Source organism: Malaclemys terrapin, chromosome 7 (assembly GCF_027887155.1).
Source record: "Malaclemys terrapin pileata isolate rMalTer1 chromosome 7, rMalTer1.hap1, whole genome shotgun sequence".
Lineage (NCBI taxonomy): Eukaryota > Metazoa > Chordata > Testudines > Emydidae > Malaclemys > Malaclemys terrapin.
Window position 1 is genome coordinate 17,843,233 of NC_071511.1, and position 22,439 is coordinate 17,865,671.

The 22,439-nt window shown below is 41.2% G+C and overlaps 1 protein-coding gene across 5 annotated transcripts in view; it reads right to left on the reverse strand.

Annotated features, from left to right (window-relative positions):
* Positions 1-22,439, reverse strand: part of RAD18 (RAD18 E3 ubiquitin protein ligase) — a 133,281-nt gene that overhangs the window by 78,730 nt on the left and 32,112 nt on the right. For all 5 annotated transcript variants that reach the window (XM_054035662.1, XM_054035661.1, XM_054035660.1 and 2 more), the window contains exons 8-9: positions 11,680-11,756; positions 10,730-10,790 (exon numbers count right to left, since the gene is read on the reverse strand). In XM_054035662.1, the coding sequence (XP_053891637.1) occupies positions 10,730-10,790; positions 11,680-11,756 (138 nt within the window). The remainder of the gene's footprint in view (positions 1-10,729; positions 10,791-11,679; positions 11,757-22,439) is intronic.

Genomic DNA, 22,439 nt, shown 5'->3' on the forward strand with positions numbered 1-22,439 from the left:
CTGTTCCAAGATGATGACAATTTTTTCAATAAAGGAAATTTTAATACACATCTGTGTTTTATTTATTTATGATACCTCAGTGATTCAGAACATTCCTAATCACAGTTCAATGCTGCCCTTTAGTTATGTACTCATTGCATTTTTGATGATTTAGTATGTTTATGATCAGCTTCCGGTAGTCAGTCAAAGTAATGCTTATTATTTGGATACTCAAAATTCTCTTACTAAAAGGCTGGCAAAATGAGAAGTTTGCTCAGACAGAAGATTATGTAGATTACACACTACCTATAGGGTGAGAACATACCTTTTTTTTTTTAAATTACATTTACAAAAGATTAGTTATTTGACTGTAATTACAGTAGTAAAGAAAGCCATGAAAATGTATTAATACCTGTAGTTAGTTTTAGATTAATTGCAATCTAAAGGCAGAGTTAGGCTACAAATTTCTTTCCATTGAAAAATCCCAAAATCTAGAGTTGTCTTGAAAAATAGATTACTCTTTTTTGGCTTTTCAGAATAATTAGTATTTGGACTATCTAACCTGGTGGAAGAAGCAGCCATTTGTTTTCCATTGTTTTGTTTTGAATTAAATAAGCCCTGATCCCAATATATTTCTGAAATTTTCATACAACAATGAAGATCTGTTTTTACTGACACACAAAAAAAAAAATCTCAACATTCTCCAGGACTCCACATAAATATACCCAAAGAGCCCATCCACAGAGATTTCAGACAGCCAAATCACCTAGAAAATAAAACATGAACAGATGTACGAGTTAAATGACTTGATGACTATCCCAAAACCAAAGAAATTGAAATATTTTTCCAATGCTTCATTTACCAGAGGGGATTCTGAGAAACAATAATGTTTCTCGTCTGTCACTATTTATTATAACAGCAGTCTGTTGGTAACACAGGTGTATGATACGTAAGCAAACCATTACTCAGAAGAGACTACTCTTCTATATAGGGGTACTGTACAAACATACATTATACAGCTACTGAATAGTGGTGCCTGGAAACAATTCCTCCTATATCCAGATTAATATTTATGCTTTATGGTAGACTACAACAGTGTTTTATGCTGCTTCTTTGTAAAAGCCATTCACATGCTGCCCTAAATGCACTTATTGTGCAGAGGACTGAGGAGGCAGATCCTATCCTAACCACGCAGCAGAAAAACTAATTTGAACCCTCAGAAGAAATAAATGGAGTCTAAGGGTCAGCTCCTCAGCTGGAGTAAATCAGCATAGCTCCATTGGCTTACCTCTGGACCTACTTCCACTGCAAAACGTACTGAGCTAACAAGCAACTGGGACTTGTCCACTCAACAAAGTCCATGTTAGTAGACTGGGAATCTAATATACCTTTCATATTCAGTCCTATAACATCAGTGCTTAGGAAAGCTAATTTCTGGTATTGAAACCAAGGTGCTGTAATCCTGCAGTTGTGAAATCAAACTTTTGACCCAGTTGACACAGAAGTACCCTTCCAAGCCCTGATTTCTTCCCCCTGGAAATTCAGCCTCCATCTCTCGGTTTACTCTAAAACAGCTTGCATGCACACTGTGAAAAAGAAGAATAGCAGCACTTCCCTCCATCACCCCACCTTCACCTACCCCTCCGCCCACCCTGTAAGATATTGGAAGAGGCCCCCGTTGGTGTTTTTGGCCCTAGCTCCCTTCTACTCCCTCTCCACTCCTCTGTCTCACTGCCAAATGCCCAGTCTCCCTTCCCATTCCCACTCACTTCTCTCCCTCTTCATATTCTTTCTCCTCCTCCTCAAGAACTTAGTCCCAACTCACATTCCCTTTCCCTTCCGGTCACCCTTTCCTCTCCTATTCACTCATCAGTTATCAGTCTTTCAGCCATCATAAATGGGAAATAGAGATCCCTAGCTCTTCACAGCAGCCAGGAGGAGTACACTCCCCTGACCTCCAAAGTTCCAGATTTTTCTGGCATGCAAATACTGGATCAGGTAGAAAAGGGGAAGTTAGAAGATGCATAGAAAATGAATTAACAAAACAGATTTTTATGAAGTGATCAAAATCAATAACAACAAAAAGTCTCATCTGAATATCCCTCTATGAATATCCCTCTGCTAAAGAATTATCAGCACACTGTGATCTGTTCACAGAAACCAGAGGTGCCTTGGCAAAGATCTTAGGTTCAATAAACAAATAAAACCTTTGGAAGTTTGATTTTTTTTCCCCATCTAGAGACAAATATTCTTGGAAGTGCCTCCTATGATCCATACAACAAGCTCCTTCCACCTCACTTCTTCTGCCAACCCTTTCAACATTACTCTTCTTACCAAGGATGCCTCCCATCTTCTTCCATCAGAACTTGTCCTATGCATCAGATCTGAGATATTCACACATCACAGCGGTGAATGGAGTTGACTAATTTAGACAGAAATTAAACTCCTCAATGCAAGGATGCTGTCTATTAAGTGTTCTGTAAAGCGCCATGGACATTTAAATAGTAATAATTTATTTAACTATGAATTCAAGTTCTGTGATATTGATTTGACCTAGCTTATCCTAACTGCTTTCTTACCCACTGAAGGGAAAAAAAGATTTTAAAATGGTGCATTCCCTTATCTTGTACATTTGACACCCTTCCTTTTGCTGCAGATGGCAGAAAATAAATACACCAAGAACAATTCTTTTCAATCAAAAAGTTAGCATATAAAATGCCTGAATTAAACCAATACATATTGGTTAAGATATTTTTCTGGCTCTTTGCATTTTTTCCACCTCTGTCAGTATTCTTTTAGTTTGTGGTGCAGCTACATAGCATTTAAATCACACAAGTGATGTCCTGGAAAACAAGCCACATCTAACATACAATATAAACCATTGGTGTGCAGTCTCTGAAATTACACTAGGCACATGTTTTTAAGAATTGTGGATATTTTGATAATACAACTGCAAATGCAATTACAAACGTTTAAAAAAACCCCATGACATCAATCACTAAACCTCTCTGACTCACAAGGCAAACGAAAAGATTCACAACAAAAAGCTACAGTAGAAAATGAACTTTTTTGTACAAATGAAAGAAAATTTACAGAAAAAAACAGAAGCCTGATCCTGCGAAGAGCTGAGCATCCTCCCAGCTCCAAATTCAATAAAAATAGGCCCCATCCTTCGGTCATTGACTTCAAGGGGAACAGCAGCAGGTACATGTGTTATTACAGAAAGGAAAGAATAGTTACTTACCCTCCAGTAATTCTTCAAGATATTGGAGTGACTATGGATCCTGCTGTAGGTGCACATTCATCTCATGCGCATGACTTGAGACTCTTTTGAATAGTAGTGTCTGGTGAGGCCACGGCTTGCCCTATGTCTCCTCCTGCTCTTGTGCTAGGACAAAGGGCAGAGCAAGCGCAACTCTCCTTCAGTTCTCTCGCGACTTGAAGTTCATGTTAGCCGAGGACTCCTAAAGTGGGAACGGAAGATGAGCCAGGGAACTCACGCTCACAACATCTTGAAGAACCACTGTGACTGTTTTCTCTTCTTTGAGAATAGGTCAGTGTTGATTCTACTGTGACTAGCAAGCAGTATCCTCTTCAAGATGATGGGAAAGAGGAGTATCAGCTGCATCAGTCAATTAGAGAGGACTACCACTCTTCCAATTCTGGCACTGGACCTACCAGTCAAGTCCAGGGCATAACGTTTGACAAATATGAGCAGATTTCTCCATGTAGCAGCTTTGTAAACTTCAGCTATCAGCACACTACAGAGACAGGCCAAGGATGTTACTTGGGCTGTGGTTGAGTGAGACTTGATAGTCAGTGGGGTCAACACATCTGGCAGCTGAAAGCACAGTGAGGTACACTGAATTATCCATTCGACAGTCTGAAGAAATAGCCTGGCATTTGGATTGATCAGCTGTACTCACAAATAAACGCGGTGACAGTCTGAAAGATTTAGTTCGGTCAATGTAACATTGGAGAGCTCTGGAAACATCCAGGGTATGTTGCTTCTTCTCCCCATTCATGGAATGCAGTTTTGGTAAGACCTCAGGATAAGGCAATAGATTGGTTTATGTGGAACTGGAAAAGCACCTTAAGAATATCTTTCACATCACCTTGTCTTTATGGCACACAGTATATGGCCATTCCATTATGAATGGCTTAAGCTCATTTACTCTTATGGCCACAGTGATGGCCACAAGAAAGACCATTCCAAGGGTAAAATGGTGAATGGAGCTCTCCAAGAGGTGCTCAAAGGAAGGCGTCATAAAAACTTAAGCAGGATGATGTTGAGAGCCCATGCCAGAGTGGATTTGGCAATGAGTGGATATGTACGCATTAGGCCCTAATGACACTTGGATATTGCTGGATGAAAGAAGACTGACAACAACTGTGTCAGAGGATGATATGCCAATATTCCCACTAGACAGACCATGATTGAACTGAGAGTACAGAGTGTTTCAACTACAAATCCAGAATCTTCGGTATTAGGGACTGCACTAGGTGTAGGCCAAATTGGAGCTTCCATCTAAAGGAAGAAGCTTTTCTTGTGAATAGCTTCCTGCCTTATATTACAAAGGAGCAAAGAGCAGTCTCTTCCCATAGTACTCAGCCAGCCAGCATCCAGATTAGCAACTATAGCATCACTGGGTCTGGATGGAACACTTGGCCATGATCTTGCAAGGTGTCAACAGTTCAATAGCCTGATCCAGGGGGTTTCAAGAATATTCTGAGCAGGTCCATCAGCCGGAACGTTTTGGCCCAGAGGGAGATATAAGGATGCACTTGGCCTGGTCTCTGAGTTTGGCAATCACCTGGGATATCAGTAGGATTGGTGTGAAAGCATAAAAATTTCCTTGATTCTAGTGCAGAAGGAAGGTTTATGGCCCCTCTGAAACAGAGGTTGGGACATTTGGTGCTGCCTCCAGAAACGATCAGGTTATCACCAGATTTCCCCCATTGGTGGAATATCAACTGGGCAGACTTCAGTAGTGACCACTTCTAGTTGGCGGCAGTTTGTCTACTTAGGAAATCTGCCAAGTTGTTGCTCGACCCCAGAGGATGCAGGGATATCGGGGCTATACTGTGTAGGCAGTAGCAATTCCATAGCTCAATCACCTCTTCACTGGGCAGGGGAAGGAGGACTGGCCCCATTCTTGTTTATGTAGCACATCTCTAGTGTGTGATCTGACAGTATCAGTCAGAGCCCTAAGACTGGGAGGAACACCATACACACCAGTATAATGGATATCAGTTCCAGGGCATTTATATGTAATCTCCTGTCCTCTAGGGACCATATCCCCCTACCAAGCCTGTTCCAGACACATCCATAACCAAAGCTCTAGAAGGGGACGGGGTTTTGAGTGGTGCTTCTTTCTGGACATTGTTGAGGTGTAGCCACCAGGTCAGTGCCTTTAGGACAAAAGCCAGAATTATTACTCTCTTGCTCAGCCTATGCCTGGTGAGAGAGTAGATGGACCTGAGCCAAAGTTGTAGAGGCCTCAAGTGAAGTCTGTCAAGTGCTGTTACAGATGTACCCACTAATACGTGGCCTAATAATGTAAGCAGGTCCATAACAACATAATAGGACATGCTATCATCCTGTTTATTAATGACCTTAGTGAGATAAACCTGTCCTGAGGTAAGTACACTCTTGCTGTTTTGAACTCTACCCTGGCTCCTATGAATTCTGTCATCGGGAATGGAAAGAGACAATTTCTCATAGTTCACCAGGAGGCCCAGTTCAGTAAACCGGGAAAGAGTATTGCTACAGTTTCAGAATTAACGGCACCTTTGACACACACACCCACTCCTGGTCTTCCTTGAGGGCACCCACTTAAGGTTTTAGGCCTCCCAGCTACCATCTCTCTTGGGGCAGAGACCCATGTCTCTCTCCCTTCAGACTGTGGATTTAGGTTTGGAGTCTCTCTGAACCTCATTGTTATTTCCACCAATTCTAACCAGGGTCCAGTTAACCTGTGATTAACTCTTTCTCCAGGAGCTACAACAGCGTATACCAGTTACCAACCAGCCTTCATAAAGCAAGGTGCATTTCATTCTTAATGCAAAAGCATTACAGAGAAAACAAAAATAATAATCTACATGCATACTAAAAGCTTACCAGAGGTCACCCTTACCTCCAACCCCAGTATTTCAAACCCCAGAAATGGGGTTTTTCCTCTCCTTGGTTACAAGCTCATATCAGTTTTTAGGTCAAATACCAGACCCCAACTGGAAAGTTCAGCGGATTCTTTATATAGCTAGGCCCTTTAATATCCAGTGTCCAGGAACAAGTAATCACCACTATCCACAGGGTGCAGGTTCAAAAAGCTAGGTTTTTTAATAACCGGGGTTTGGGAATTTGCATTAGCTATGCCCCAGGAAACTCACTTAACACATTATCCCAAAAGTCCATGCCTATCTGGTACTTTAAATATAGTCATTTTAACACCTTACGCTTCCAAGGTCTCATATCTGTCACAGGTATAATTTCTATTTGCCAGAGTTTTGTGATAGGATTTGCCTCTGATCGATCAGTCGACTAAATACAAATAGGTGTGGATGCCTCTCCTCCTTAGGAGTGCTGCCACCGTAGCAAGGCGCTTTGTGAAGTCGCTTGATGAGGTAGAGAATCCAAAAAGAAGTACCATGTACTGGTAATGATTCTGTCCCACTGTAAATCTGAGGTACTTCCTATGGGCTGGGTGGATGGTGATGTGGAAGTACGTATCCTGCAAGTTGACAGTCACAAACCAGTCGTGAGTCTGAGGAGCTGGAATGATGAGGTGTTACCATTCGGAAGCTGAGGCAGCATATGTATGTATTCAGTCTCCTCAGGTCTAAGACAGGACAAAGACCTCTCCCCCTTTCTTCTTCAGAATGTGGAAATATCTGCGCCTGTAATCCCCCAAAACTTTTTCTATGGCTCCTAGACAGAGCAATGAAGCCATTGTTTGTTTGTTTGTTTGTTGTTGCAACTGGCTCTTGTGAGAAGATTCCCCAAAGAGAGACAGTAAAGAAGGCAGGTAGGGAGTAAAGAGAAGAACTGGATGGGGTAGCCATAAGTAACGATGTCTATCACCCATTTGTCAGCTGTGATCCCTGGCCAATGGAAAGGGATGAGGCAATTTCCGAAGATTGGCTATAGGAACTTGGTTTCAGTGTGGCTCACAACCATCTCTTCAAACCTACTGCCTCTGGGAATCAGACTGAAGTGCAATGTTCTGGCTACTATTTGCCCTTCTTTGATGGGGTCTTTGAGTTCCTACCGGCACTCTTGTGGGAGCCTCAACAGGAAGAGGGTCACCCATTCCAATATCAAGAAGCTCTATTGCAAAACAGAGCTCGATAATGAGTGGTTCTAACTTGCAGGGAGGCCGAGTAGGCCTTTTTTCCACCCCAAAAGATCCAGCTTCTTGAGATCCTTATTCTTTGGGGTCCCTTTAGTTGATCTTTGTTTTGTTGTCTCCCCTGAATCACTGAAAGGACTGGAAATCCTGGTGTGGGATGTGAGAAGAACTGTTCAAAGCCCTTAGGCGGGACTTGGTAATGTTTCTGCACTTGCTTCAAAGTTAGAAGAAGTGAGGCCAGCATGTGCCAGTGATTCTTCGCAGTCTCCAACTTGCCCTTGTTAACCAGCAGGGCAATCTTTGTGGGCACTGAGGAGCTCAAGATGTTGAACAGCTTGTGTATGTTCTCTTGGATTACTGTCATCTCAATTTTTAACGTGTCTGCTGTCTTGCTAGAAGCTCCTGGAATGCCCTAAAGTCTTCCAGAGGTGGGTTAGGGTTGGCGCAACTGCCTTCCTAGGAGAAAAAGATGAGTCTTCGCATGGAGCGGGCAGCTGGAACATCATCTGGGCTTGCTTTGCCCCTACTCATGGCAGGGCAAGAAGTGCAGCTTGAGCCTCACGTCCCTCAATTACTGGGGTGCGAGGAGGAGTGGCAAATGGAGAATTTGCTGAGAATGTGCCGCCCTGATAGACCCAGCTATTCAAAAGATCTGAGGTTGTGTACATGAGACCCAGGCACACTTACAGTGGGATCCACTCTGACACACAAAGAATCACCTTTAATTCTTTTATTTTTAAAGGTACAGATTCTCGTAGCATCTCAAGTGGCCTTTAGCAGCAGGCATACAAACACTCATTCAGATTACTGAGCCAAAAAAATATTGATTTGTCATTCTAAACACTTAACATATACCTGAAGAGGGAATTTCGTACTTCACCATTTGCCAACAGTATGGCAAACTGTACTCAATAGAAGAAAATGGGTCTTGCTTCTGGCTACTTTGAGCCTTTTAAAGAGGTTGTTGAAGGAAATACCACCTCGTCGCAAGTTTCATACTGAAGAATACAACAAAAGAAATAATACCGCATATGGAATATTTTAGCATGTTATGGAACTCATGCCAGCAGGAAGCCAAAGAATGAACATGAATTCAGCTATGAATTTGGAACCTTTGGAGGCAAACGTACTAAATTAAAAGGATGAAAGTGTTCCATGCTATATATTAAAACCCTGAAGCCCCTCCATATTACAGACAAAAACATACCTAGTGAAAGTCTTTTAAATTCTGAAATGTCCTCTAACTTTTCAGGATTGGAGTCTAAGTCTGGAGTCTAAGTCTGGATACATTTTGAGACTTGTCCTCAGCAGCCCATGATCCTTTGTTCAAACACATGACTTAAATGGATTTTGGATCAGTCCCTTAAAGAGCTACTAGACGCTTGTCAGAATTAGGAAAGCATGCCTTTTAGAAACAATTAAGTTTAACAATCAGAATTTATGCATTTCTGTTCCCCTGAATTGTATTAGGACACATTTTTGCATGGAAGCAGAACTATTATTAATGAATTGTTTTGACTTAAATGAAACTGCTTAAGATCTAAAACCAACAACAATGTGTATGCAGAGATATAAATAAATATACCTGAAATAAAACTGTTAAAAGTAAAAAAGAAGAAGCTTTGCCTACAATTCAAGCCCAAACTCAGGCTTGGCATAATGGTTGCAACTTTATGAACATCATCAGAATTGTATCTAATAAATGCAGAGTTGCATTACTCTAGGGTAGGGGTCGGCAACGTTTGGCATGCGGCTCGCCAGGGTAAGCACCCTGGCGGGCCGGACCAGTTTATTTACCTGCTGACGCAGCAGGTTCATCCGATCGTGGCCCCTACTTGCCGCAGTTCGCCGTCCCGGGCCAATGGGGGCAGCGGGAAGTCGCAGCCAGCACATCCCTCGCCCGTGCTGCTTCTCGCCGCCTCCATTGGCTCGGGACAGCGAAACGCGGCGAGTGGGGGCCGCGATCGGCCGAACCTGCCGCATCAGCAAGTAAATAAACTGGCCCGGCCACCAGGGTGCTTATCCTGGTGAGCCGCGTGCCAAACGTTGCCGACCCCTGCTCTAGGGATTAGTTTGGCCCTAAGGCATTGGAGGAAAGATAGGTAGAAACAGGAAATATGGCCCCATTACAATTTTAAATGGATCCTTAAAATATAACCAGGACAAACTATCCTTTCATTGCACAGCTACTCCATGCTTAAAATGGGAGACATTAAAATGTAATGCTCCTGTAAAATGTTGAAAATTGTATTGGTGGGATATGGCTCACTGTTGAGATTGCTTGAGTTTCCAAGCAGACTGCCGATGAAGTGAAATGACTGGGGTAGACAGGAGAGGAAAAAATCCAAGAACAACAAAATTACAATTCAAGAGCTAAGGATCGTGAATGTTCTACTTCTAACCCAGCAAATACACAACGAGTAACAGGGAAATCAATATACTGAATGCAATTTCTGCAGCAAGTTATTGGAAAACAGGATGCAGGTCCAACAATCTGAATGCAACCCAGTCAATAAGGGTGCATCCCAAGTGGTACCAAAAGCTCCTAATTCCCTCTCTTAGGAGATGTTAGGAACTTTGAAGGATCAGAGCATAAATGGAATAAAATGCACACTACATAATACATTTTTAAATAGCAAGAAAACCCATCCTCTTGCTTGGAAAATCTAGTAAGTAATTGGTCTTGTTAATGGAATTGAACATTTCCCTTCTGGAAGGACAGGTTCATAGATTCCCAGGCCCGAAGGGACCATTGTGATAATCTAGTTTGACCTCCTGTGTAACACAGGCCAGAAGAACTTCCCGCAAAAAAATCCTTGAACATCTCTTTTAAAAATGGCCAGTGAAGGAGAATCCACCAGGACCCTGGGTAAATTATTCCATTGGTTAGTTACCCTCACTGTTAAAAACTTACCCTTTATTTAGGTGCCAGGGTCTCAAAGAAAAGATTTTTCAACACACCAACTTGCTCAACACACCAACTGCTGCTGGGGACAAACTGTAATTACTGCATTCTGAATCTTCCCTTTTTGAAGTAGGTTATTGGGAATGTAGTACTGAGACAACTGCAACGGAATCCTTCAACTTCAAGAATTCTTGAGCCCTGTCAGCTTGGGTTTAGGCCTGGGTATGGTCCAGAAACTGTACTGGATGCATTAGTTAATTATCTTCTTCGGTGAAGGAGGAAGATCATGCTCTGCCTAAGATATATAGCCTCACAATATCGATTGTATATTAATGCCTCACAACACACCGTAAAGACAGAGAAATATTATTGTCCTCTTTTTTTTTAAACAGATGGAGAACTGAGGCACAGAGAGGCTATTTTTATACTTGCACGTATGCCTACAGCAAAAAATGAGAGTTTTTAAAACACAAAATGCAAAGGTTGTATTACTTACGATAATCGGTGTGAATCTCATCTATTTCCTTTTCTGTCTGGTCCTTTGTAAATGTCATGCTCTGCAAAGTGATACAAAATGTTCATTTGAAGAAAATGAAGATATAAGAACATTTTAAAAACACAAGCTGTAATGTCAGAACATGAAGGAAACTTATCTTTGAACCAGATGAAATGTTCCTTTTTACCCCCACTCTTTAGACACTATGTCAACCCTATGTGGGAGAAGATCAATTGTCCAGCTCCTTCCCACCATCTCTGATCAGCCCTACCCGTTAACATTTAATATATACCTGGGCTATTTATAAAGTGACCCTTTGCTCTACTTTCACAAGAGCAGCAGGAGAATGCCAAGCTGGGTAAGGAGACTAAAAACAGAACAAAAATAGACCTTCCTTAAGGCCTCCCTCCAGTCTTCTGATTGGTTCAAGGCCAGTATAAAGTGAGATAAAGATAAAAACCCTTCAGTATTTTTATTGCAATCATAAAATGCTCAAGTGTAGGTGGTTTGACCACAGAAGCATCAGTACTACACAAACTAGTATTCCCCTTAACAATAAGCGATATGACATTTTAACTGTAAATTGTTTTACACTAGTTATTTAAAATACACCCACACATATCTTGAATATGCTACTAATGGTTAATTTAAATGTAAAGGAGCTGTAGTGATTTGGCACCAAGCATTCTGCTCCCCCTTTCCCTCCCCAAAGCCATCCTGCCATGTACCAATAACAGTGCTCTCCTGTTAGAAGTACCATCATCACCATGATTCCCTCTCCCTGCTCAGAAGGATTGAGTTGGGTAGGATTTAGCTCCAGATATAAATGGTTTTCCAGTTGAACATTTTAGCACACTGAAAGGAACCAGCAATTCCTTTAATGAAGTGATATGTAAAAATGCTTCATGTCCCACTCCATAACTCTTTTAGTACAGAGATAATAAACTTACATTTTCACCAGCTTTATTAAATTCAAGTTGAGTCCGAGTTTTCTCATTGTTTTCAAGCTCTTTCACTATTTCTGCAACTGTTAATATCAACAAGCGTTATAAATGGAAGAACCACAATATGACTGTTAAGATAAAGAATAAAACAGCATTGAAAAGAATTGTCCTAGAGCTAAATGACATTCACGGCTACATGCATTAATCTTCCACCTCGGGACACTCGGTCTGAAATTCAGATTTGAGTCACAAGTGAAAACAAAATAGAATAGGCTTATCCCAGTAGACTAATGGACATTTGTTAACACTGCAAAACCATAATTTGCAATAGTTCAGTAGTATTGGTAGTCTGTACACAAGACTCAGGAAAGGAACACAAGGTCAAGAGCTACGGGACCTGGCAGAACTGCCTTGAGGAAGGTTACACAGTGCTTGCTTTCAGATGGCTCCTAGCCAGTCCCTGGCCATTAATCTCTTACCTTCTCCCAATATGAAATTCATTTCCAATCTCTCTCTCTCCCTCCCTATATATAAGATTTTCATTGGATGTTGTACCAGCATATTAGATTTTCTATGATATATAGACAGATATATTTGTACAAAGTCTCCATTTTATAGCACATATTTAAATGAAAAAGAGATTAAATTATGAAATATGCTGATTATTTTTAGCTCCAAGGACTTCATCCCAAATGCAAAACAAAACTGCCTGCGGGTGTCAGTCCAAAACCCACAGTCCAAACAAAGATCACATATTACCGTAAGAATTAAACCAGGCACATCTAAAGATTACAATTAGGTACAAGTGGGCTCATTAACACTCTAGACATAACTAGAGCTATGCAGTACTGTATGTAATTTATTGTGCCATTTAAATTACTAATTTATCTCTATGCCTAAATATATCTGCTGAGCCACCAGAAAACTATGTGCATTTATAAAAACAACTACTTTCATGAGACAATTAAGTGTTCAGGGTTTGGTCAGAGAATAAAAAAATCTTAAATTATATAGGAATAAAAATTGGAGAGAATCTGGTTTAAACCAAAATCCAGGAATTTGGCTCACATACTCTTTCAGCAATTCAGCTGTCCTTATTTCACAATGGCCCCAGCAGCTTTGCTATAGTTGAGGATGAATTAATGCTTCCTGGGATTTAATATTCCAGCTTTATAAGAAGCACATTGAGTCAAAACTTGGTAATGATAGCACTGCATCATTTATGGGCTGCTACTTAAAGTACACTGTGGAAGTATTCATTACTATTATGGGAATCTATATGTGAAAATTCACCCTTAGAACAGAGTAATGCCCAGAACCCTGGAACTGTAATACAGAATTGTGTGCACTGCAGCACCTATGTTTAGTGGGTCTTGTGTAAACATGCTACTGAAGCCTTATCAGAACTGGTTTCTTTTTATGTTGTTCTTGCCAAAACAAATCCTACACCAGTAAAAACCCCACTTCCATGAATGCTTCCCTCCACTCGGGTGCTCCTGCTTGTCCTCTCTGAACTGTCTAAACCTTGCATGACTGCATCCTTCTTCCACCTGCCACCATTTCCTGTCAATTCAAGGGGGGACATTTTTACTGTTTCTTTATTTAAAAAAAAAAAAAAAAAAGTTAGTAAAAACTATTATAGTAAATACAATTGTCCTCTGAAGAGTTATGTTAAATCTGGAAACTAAAATTCAGTAATGAAATTGTCAATAGGGAGTTTTAATCCTAATTTAAGGGCAAATCTCACACACACCTTAAAAATGGAGTCGCTACTGAGCCTCCATAATTAAAGGAAGCTTGCTGTAATCAAACTCAGTTTTAAAATTAGGATGAAGTGTACAAGTCCCATTTTTAAAATGGATTTAGCAATTTATATGTTTATAGTTAATTGAAAGTCAGTGGGACTTCGGCTCCTAAATCATTTACATGCTTTAAAATATTTTACTCTTAGTCAGTAATTTAGTAAAATAAGGAACAAAATGAAAAACCACTCGAAGTCCTGGATATGTCAAACTGAGAGTTCTTTACTGTTCTGTAAAGAGCCCCACCTGTACTTGTTTCTGTGAGGTACCCATACATTTTGGTGCAAACATCAAATACTAAGTTATATAATCCTGAGAGTATTATTAACTGGGAAGTAAGGTCAAGATTTTCAAAATCAGGAGTCGAAAGTTAGATTTTGAATTCCTTACAGACTCCTAAATAAGTGACATAATTTTGAAAAGCACAGTTCCACCCTGGATGCCTAACTTTAGGCTCCTGTTTATGAAAATACTGGCCTAAAAGTAGGCTTGGAAGGATTAGATTTTTAATAGATAAATGTCGGAAAATATCAATTTCACCATATGCACACAAACCAATGAAAAAATATTTCCATAGATGATAATCAAACTTTACAGATAGGCAAAGAAAGAAAAATGCTACTTGAGAATTTATCAGAGTCAAAATCCAGTTATATTTTACTCTGATTTTGGATTAGGCTTGTTACAAATGGACTAGCAAATGAATAGTAAAAACAGGTCTGACTTGTTGATTAAATGATATTTACTTGGTATATTTTCACATATGTTGACACTGTTTTAAAACCTTAACTTTTTCAATTTCAAGATCTTCTGTCATGAAATAATTTTGACCCGCCTCATAGTTTCCTGAAACTGTAAACATTTAAATCACTAATAGAAAAAATTCTTAAAACCGATAATTTTGTACAATTGTGAAAATTTAATATTGATAAAAAACAAACAATCTTTAAAAATACTTAAAAATAAATATTGATATTATCCATCAAAATTATAGAAAAGTTTAATTCTGCCAAGCTTACCTAGAACCTTTTGCTGTTTAACATTATTTGGACACAAGAGTATATTTTTTACACTACACACTGAATAAAAAATACCATGTTTATTAGAATACTGGTAAATATATTCTCAAACACAGTATAGTCTAGTGGTTACAGAAGAAGAGTCAGGGCTTCAGGGTTCTGTTTTCATTTCTGCCACTGCCTCATTGTGTGATCTAAGCAAGTGACATAACCTCTCCGTGTCTAAGGACTTGTCTAAACTTACAAAATTAGGTCAACTTAATTTAGGTCGATCTACAGCCACCACAGTAATTCAATCGGCTGTTGGTGTCCATACTACCCTCCTGCTGTACTCACTAGGAGCCCTTGCCCTGACTGAAGTGGGGCACTGACAGCTGCACAAGGCTCACATCTGGAGCCCGGCAGGATTCAAGTGTGGACGTGCTTAGTGTGGGGAACCCAGGTGTGAGGTGAGAGGGTTCTGAGTGGGGCAATATGTGTACAGGGGCTCAGTGGGGGGTCCAGGTGCGGGGCGGGGGAGTGGGAGATCTGGATGCACAAGAGCTCATTGGGAGGGTTCCAGGTGCAGGAGCAATGGGACTCTGCAGGGGGATCCAGTGAAGGTGGTTAGGGCTAGCGAGGGGGGGGGGTCTGGGTGTGGAGAGATGGGGTTCATCGGGGGGGGTCTGGGTGTGGGGGCCTTAGTGGAAGGGGTTCAGGTACATAGGGGGTAGGACTCATCGGGGTGGGGGGTTGAGTGTGTGTGGCCCTGTGGGGAGGGTCTGGGGGCATCTGGATGCACAGGGCTTGGATAGATGGGGGAGCAGCTCCCCATATAGTTACCCCTCTCCCCCATGGCTGAGGTGCAGGAAGCGGGGGAGGTTTCTGAGGTGGCTCTGGCTGGCCCTGGCCATTCCATGCAGGAGAAGTGCACTCCTCCTCCACCCCCAGCCCAGTCAGGACTAGCAGCTGAGCCCAGCACAGGGTAGGAGCCATCAGCCAGGGCATCCCCAGCCCCAGGTGGGGCTTCAGGAAGGTCGTGTGGGAGGGGAGAAGGGGGGTTTCTGGTAGCAGTGGGTGAGGCTCGGCAGCGGGGATCTGGGTTTGGTGGGGGGGGACCAGATGCACGGGGGTTGGGCGGATGGGGGGGGGGGGGGGAGGGTGTCTGACCCAGCATGGGCAGGCGTCCCCAACAACGCCACAGTGATTTACCCCTCCACAAGCCACTCTGGGTGCCTGAAACCACGCGCCTGTGCTGCTGGGGAGGGGCACGTGACCACTCTTGTGGCTTCCCATTGCTTCCCCATCAGAAAGTCATTTTTCGGTGGGGAAGCAAAGGAATCTGCGAATTCTGTACGCCTGCAGTGACGCAGAATTCCCCCAGGAGTAGAAATTGAGCCCTGTGCCAGGCTCACAGCTCGGCTCCAGCTCAGGCTGTAACCCAGGAGTATGGGGGTGGGGGGACGGTTCCTGGTGTGAGCCCCACGCTGTGCTGACAGCTGGGGTGAGCGGGGCCAGCTGTGAGCCCCACACAAAGCTCAATTTCACCCCAGGGAACCTACTGGAAACAGACATTCTTGTCAATTTCACAGCTCCAGCTGTGAGCCCTGTTGCTGACAGTGACAGTAAACAGCTGATGTAAGTAATGCAGTGTCTACAGGGACACTGCACCACCATAGCTACACCAACATAAGTGCTACACTTCTCATAGAAGTGGAATTATTATGTCAGTGTAGCAGGCCACTTACTTCGGCAGAAGCAGCATTCTAGTGTAGACACTGACATAATTAGGTTGACTTAAGATGTCTTATATCGACCTAACTCTGCAGTGTAGACCAAGCCTAAGGGCTTGTCCACACTGGCATTTTACAACGCTGCAACTTTCTCACTCAGGGGTGTGAAAAAAAAAAATAACACCCCTCTGAGCACAGCAACTTTCAGCACTGCAAAGCGCCAGTGCAGACAGTGCGCCAGCACTGACAGTCGCGCTCCCAGCGCTGGTAGCTATGCCTCTCGTGGAGGTGGGTTTTTTAAAGCGCTGGGAGAGCGCTCTCCCAGCCACGGGAGCGCTTTAACGTTGCCAGTGTTGACTAGCCCTTAGTTTGCCTACATTTAAAACAAACTAACACTAGCAGCTTACCACATAGGCATACAGCACAACAGTAATGAGTGGAGATCAAGTGAAAGCACTCAAATGTTAAGACATTTGAAAGTTTAGTTTTGTTCCTTTAGTAAATAAGTTATACGAAAGCATCTATATCTCTTTAATTGAACGAATCTACAATTAACTAAACTATATTTTCAAATGAAGTGTGAGCATAATTGCAAACCATAAAATAACTATTGCATATGTTTTATACAATATTTTAAAACATGCCTGCACAAAACCATGAGATGCATACACACAACATGATCCTGTTTGAAAATACAGGTGGACATGTGTGAAAGTTAAGGGGAAAATAAATATTTCCAGCACATGGATTTCCCAAAATGCTCACCTCCCCCTCTCTCTGGAGCTTGTACTTTGCTTTTCCTGTTCTTCCTCCCCTAGTAACCAACACAGATCTGCCCTCTATGATGATAAACAGAACATAAATAGGACCCACAAAGGAGGAAGTTTAAAAGCCTTACTTCATAGTTTAAGAGAAGGCTATAACCTTCTGCACTTATCTCTCTTCCCAACATTCTATTCACCCTTGATCGTTCAAGGAAACTTGTAGAATTGTTTCGCTCATGACCTACTCTCTAAAAGCGCTATTACTAATCCAGCCTCCATACAGAGTCTCACCTACTTTAATAGGCAGGATCTTCCCTTACTTCCATAGATCTGCGTTCAGGCATATGAATCCATGTTGGTGGATCCCTTTGCAGGACTAAAAACTGAATATGGAAAATTCATTAGTTTGCAAAGGATTTCCCAGTCACCAATGAAGTTCTACTGGGGTATGGTGTTTTTTGTTGGTTTTCATTTTACAGATTGAAATTACATTCATTACATGTCAAGTATCAGAGGGGTAGCCGTGTTAGTCTGAATCTGTAAAAAGCAACAGAGGGTCCTGTGGTACCTTTAAGACTAACAGAAGTATTGGGAGCATAAGCTTTCGTGGGTAAGAACCTCACTTCTTCAGATGCATCTCATAAGAAGTGAGGTTCTTACCCACGAAAGCTTATGCTCCCAATACTTCTGTTAGTCTTAAAGGTACCACAGGACCCTCTGTTGCTTTTTACTCATTACATGGGGGTTCTAAACACAAAGGCTAACCCACTACCCATATCTAAAGCTATTGTAAGCATTACATGTAAAAAGATTATACATATAAAACATTTTCCTCTATGATTAATAGCATAGGAAAGAGAGTGCTTTAAAATAGGACAGTGGAATGATATATAGAAAACCCAAGTACAAATGTTCTTAAGTAACACACATTTTGTAAACTATTCAGGGCAGGTATGTTATCATGCAATGCCTTACTACACTGGTGTGCCAATTCTGCTTTGGGCCTCCGGGCAATTATGGCAATATAAATATTAAATAATAATGACTACTGCTCCCAAATCTAACCTGTGTATTCCTTCTGTAGGATCACTAGCCAGCGTTTTGTAGAATTAGGCCTGGTCCCCACTAACCCCCCACTTCGGACTAAGGTACGCAAATTCAGCTACGTTAATAACGTAGCTGAATTCGAAGTACCTTAGTCCGAACTTACCGCGGGTCCAGATGCGGCAGGCAGGCTCCCCCGTCGATGCCGCATACTCCTCTCGCCGAGCTGGAGTACCGGCGTCGACGGCGAGCACTTCCGGGATCGATCCGGGATCGATTTATCACGTCTAAACCAGACGCGATAAATCAATCCCAGAACATCGATTGCCTGCCGCCGGACCCTCCGGTAAGTGAAGACGTACCCTTAAAGACCACCATTCATTTGTTGCTACCAGCGACATAGGGCTTTAGATAGATAGATATAGTTACCCTCACTAGTTGACCAAGATTAAAAAATTAGTGACTACACACAAAAGTTAGAAACCTGCTATGGCTCATGATTTCCTGATAAACATGCTGAGTAATCTAGTCTAGCTGTTCAGGAAGAAAAAGCATATGCTTTTTAATAGGCTACTTTGTACTAGTGTACATATCCGTGACTAGGAATTATTACGTGTATATGTCTATTTATCTACTTTAAAACTGTTTGCATTTTGGTATGTATACATAATAGTAATCTTAAACTGAAGGAAAAGTTCTCTCTTAATATGTAAAATATGGTATATGTGGCTCCGGAATATACAAACTCACTTTCTTCTTTCAAGTAAGAGGTATTATGGTTTCTTTGTACAATATCATATTCCTAGAAAGTCATTTCATAGTCCCTTAAAATAATTATTCAGAAGCAATTCAAAAATTGCCTTTTTTTTTTAAACTTTGCTTGCTGGAAGTACATTACACAAAAAATAATATATATGCCACAGTTAAATAAAGAGACATAATTCTGTTGTGGATTTATGGAAGACAGATAAAGGATCTTCACCTTCACATTTGTTGTTTTGTAAACAAACCATTTTATAACCTCTTCACCACCATAGTCTGCTTCTCTCCCCTAAGCACATTACTGTATACTGAGAATCTGTTCCCCCACAGCAACATACAAAAGACTTTTTCTTTGTGTTTTTCACTTACCATTTTTGTTTGTTTGAAATGAAAGCTGACTGTCTTCCATTCTTTTAGGGGTTGTCTATCCGAACAACTAGTCTGCAGCAAGCTGGGGTCTCAATACACACACATACCCTTGTGGACCCTGCTCAGTGCATTAACGGTTAGTTAATTTCAAAGAGGACTAGATCAAAGTGTGTTAACCAACTGTTAATGCACTTCAGCAGGGTCCACAAGAACAGTTAGTCTGCAGCAGGCTAGTGCAGCAAACTAAATGTTCGTGTGTAGACAAAGCCTTAGTTTTGTGGCCACTTTCTTTAGCACTCATCATTCACAAATTATTTTCTCTCATTATTTTAGATCTCAGCTTCTCTAACAAAGAGCTGATAATTTTGTGCAGTATATTGAGAATCATATTATTTTAGTGTACATCTTCTTCCTGAGTATTTAAATTCTGCTCCCAGCATACGCAGTAATGGAAAACAAATTACTTGATAGGTGCTTATAGTCTGAAAAAATAGCATTGTGAGATTCCAAGAGTTTAGCTTGCTCAATTTATTATTTTTTTCCTTAAACTATCTGCCAGCACTGCAGACTTATCCTGGAATTTAAAGTCAAGCCGTTTTCTTTCTGGCTCACACACCTTCACCAGTAACATTCTGCTACTGGAACTTAAAGATTCTCTTTCTTGATGTCCAAGCCAGACTACAATCGAGTTAACTCTCCAATATCTTTATAGGCTATGCTGTGCTAGCAGAAGTAAAAAGTAGGAGGAATTCATTTTTGTCAGAAAAGCAAGCAGATGTGATTTGAAATACACACAGGGAGCAGACCTGTTAATTAAGAAGGTACTATGGGTCCGAGAAAAAGTCTTCTGACCATAACTACACTTAACATTTTCCTGTAGGTTAACATACTTAGTTACAAAAAGGTTCTTTGAATTTTATTTGAGGGTAGGGATGGAGGGGAAATGGTTTTTGAAAGAAGGTAGGGAGAATGCAATTCTCGTATAATACATATTTACAGATTTCCTAGATCCTCCTACATTCACCCACAATTGCTAACACCTGTATTTTACAAGACAAAGCTAAACTGTACTGATTCTCCTCTTTTTTACACCAGGACCAGGGTACAATCAGAGTGATTCCACTCAAGTCAACTGCTACCCCAGTATTAAGAGGAGAATCAGATCTACTTATTCTAAAATCATTGATGCATTTTCTGTGTTTAGTCTGAATTTAAAGTATGCATGAAAATAGAAAGTTTTCCTATGTGTTGTGTTGCCCTGAACTGACAGTCAGCAAGACAAGATATTAGGCCAAATTCAGTATTGCTGTGAATGGTCACAGCTCACCATGACTTCAGAGCGAGTTGTAACCCACTACCACCTTTGCTAAATTTGGTTATTAAATTAAAGCTGGTTTAAACTACACTAATAGCTATTATAAATCAATTCTAAAACGCAGCAATAAAAAAGTAGCCTCTCTTCCATTTAAGCTACTAGAGTGATTAAACAGCTGTCAACATCATTCATCTCTAACCATATCAACCCATCTCCAATCATTATACTGACTTCCCTTTTTAATTCCACATGTTCAAGCTTCTCCTCACTTTCAGGTTTCAGAGTGGTAGCCGTGTTAGTCTGGATCAGCAAAAACAATGAGGAGTCCTTGTGGCACCTTAGGCCTGATCTACACTAGGGGGGAGTGTCGATGTAAGATACGCAACTTCAGCTACGGGAATACCGTAGCTGAAGTCGACATATCTTATTCCGACTTACTTCCCATCCTCACGGCGCGGGATTGACGGCCGCGGCTCCCCCATCGACTCCGCAACTGCTGCTCGCTCCGGTGGAGTTCCGGAGTCGACGGGGAGCATGTTCGGGGATCGATATATCGCGTCTTAACGAGACGCAATATCGATCCCCGATAAATCGATTGCTACCCGTCTGGACGTCCTCTTAGAGACTAACAAAATGCCCAAATAAATTTGTTAGTCTCTAAGGTGCCACAAGGACTCCTCGTTTTTCCTCATTTTCAGAAATTTTAACTCCAACCCCATGTCTTTATCTCTGCCTACTCCCTGCCCCACCTAAGTTACTCCCCGATCTCCTTTATCCATTCCCATCCATGCTCTCCTTCTTCCAGGCAGCCCATTCATCTTAGAACAGTTTCCCTATTGTGCGTGAACTTTCCTTGTCCTACTAAAAGCATCTGAAAATCCAACAGAATCATACAGCACCATCACTGTAGTCCCAACCATGTTGTTTCAAATCACTATGTTGTATCTATTGCTATCTTCAGAGTGTAAGCAAGCTCTTCAAGGCTTACATTTCATTCTTTGCATTTTGTTATCATCACTTCGCTACTGGAAATTGCCATGCAGATTTATGGAGATATGTAAACAGTCATTTCAGATAAATTAAGTTGTATTCTTTGGTAGAATATTTTGTTTCCCCGTGCTCAATAGTTTGCCCCATAACCGTGTTTCCAAAATGAGACAGAAGAAGGCATAATGGTTTTACCCCTACTTGTTTTATTTTTTAAAAATGTAAGAATTCTTTCTGGTTTTCTGACTGTCCCACCATCAGAAAATTCCAACTTTGCAATCTGGGCTCATTCACAAATGTGACAAACATATTGCTGCAAAGAGTTTTACATCAGTTTCTATTCTGGTGCACATTATATCTCTGCACGAGAACTTAGGTTGGAGTTCAACATTTTTTCCAGGTATTTAGGTGCATTAATATGACACAAATTAGATTAATAGTTTCAGGTAAAAACATTTTCAGGACTGAGAAGCCAGTCACAAAACAGCTGGAGGCAGGGGTGCCACTGCCCCCCTTATAAACTTTAGATTATGAGCTCCATGGGGCAGGAATTATCTTTTTGTGCTGTCTTTGTACAGCACCCAGCACAGCAGATCTTAGGCACTACAGTAACACAAATAATAATAATATTCAATTAAGTATATTGAACAAGTATAATAATAAAAATAGAAATTAAATGTGTGACAGCAAACAGTCAGTCTTGGAAAAAGACATAAGAATTAACTTTTGATAAATTATACCAAGAGATTATTTTTGAGTTATCTTTGGGGCTTGAACTACACTAAATTCTTTTGATACCATTGTGCCAATTGTTTTGTATATGTAACAGATACAGTTGCTTCCCTCTAACTCACATGCACTACTCAGAAACAACGGTCATGTTACCTATAAAGCCAGAAGAAATCCAAGAGAGCCAACATGCCCATGTAGAGATTGGAAGTCTTGGCTGCATTTCATTCATGTCCCACAGATGGCACTATCTAAGGAGAATG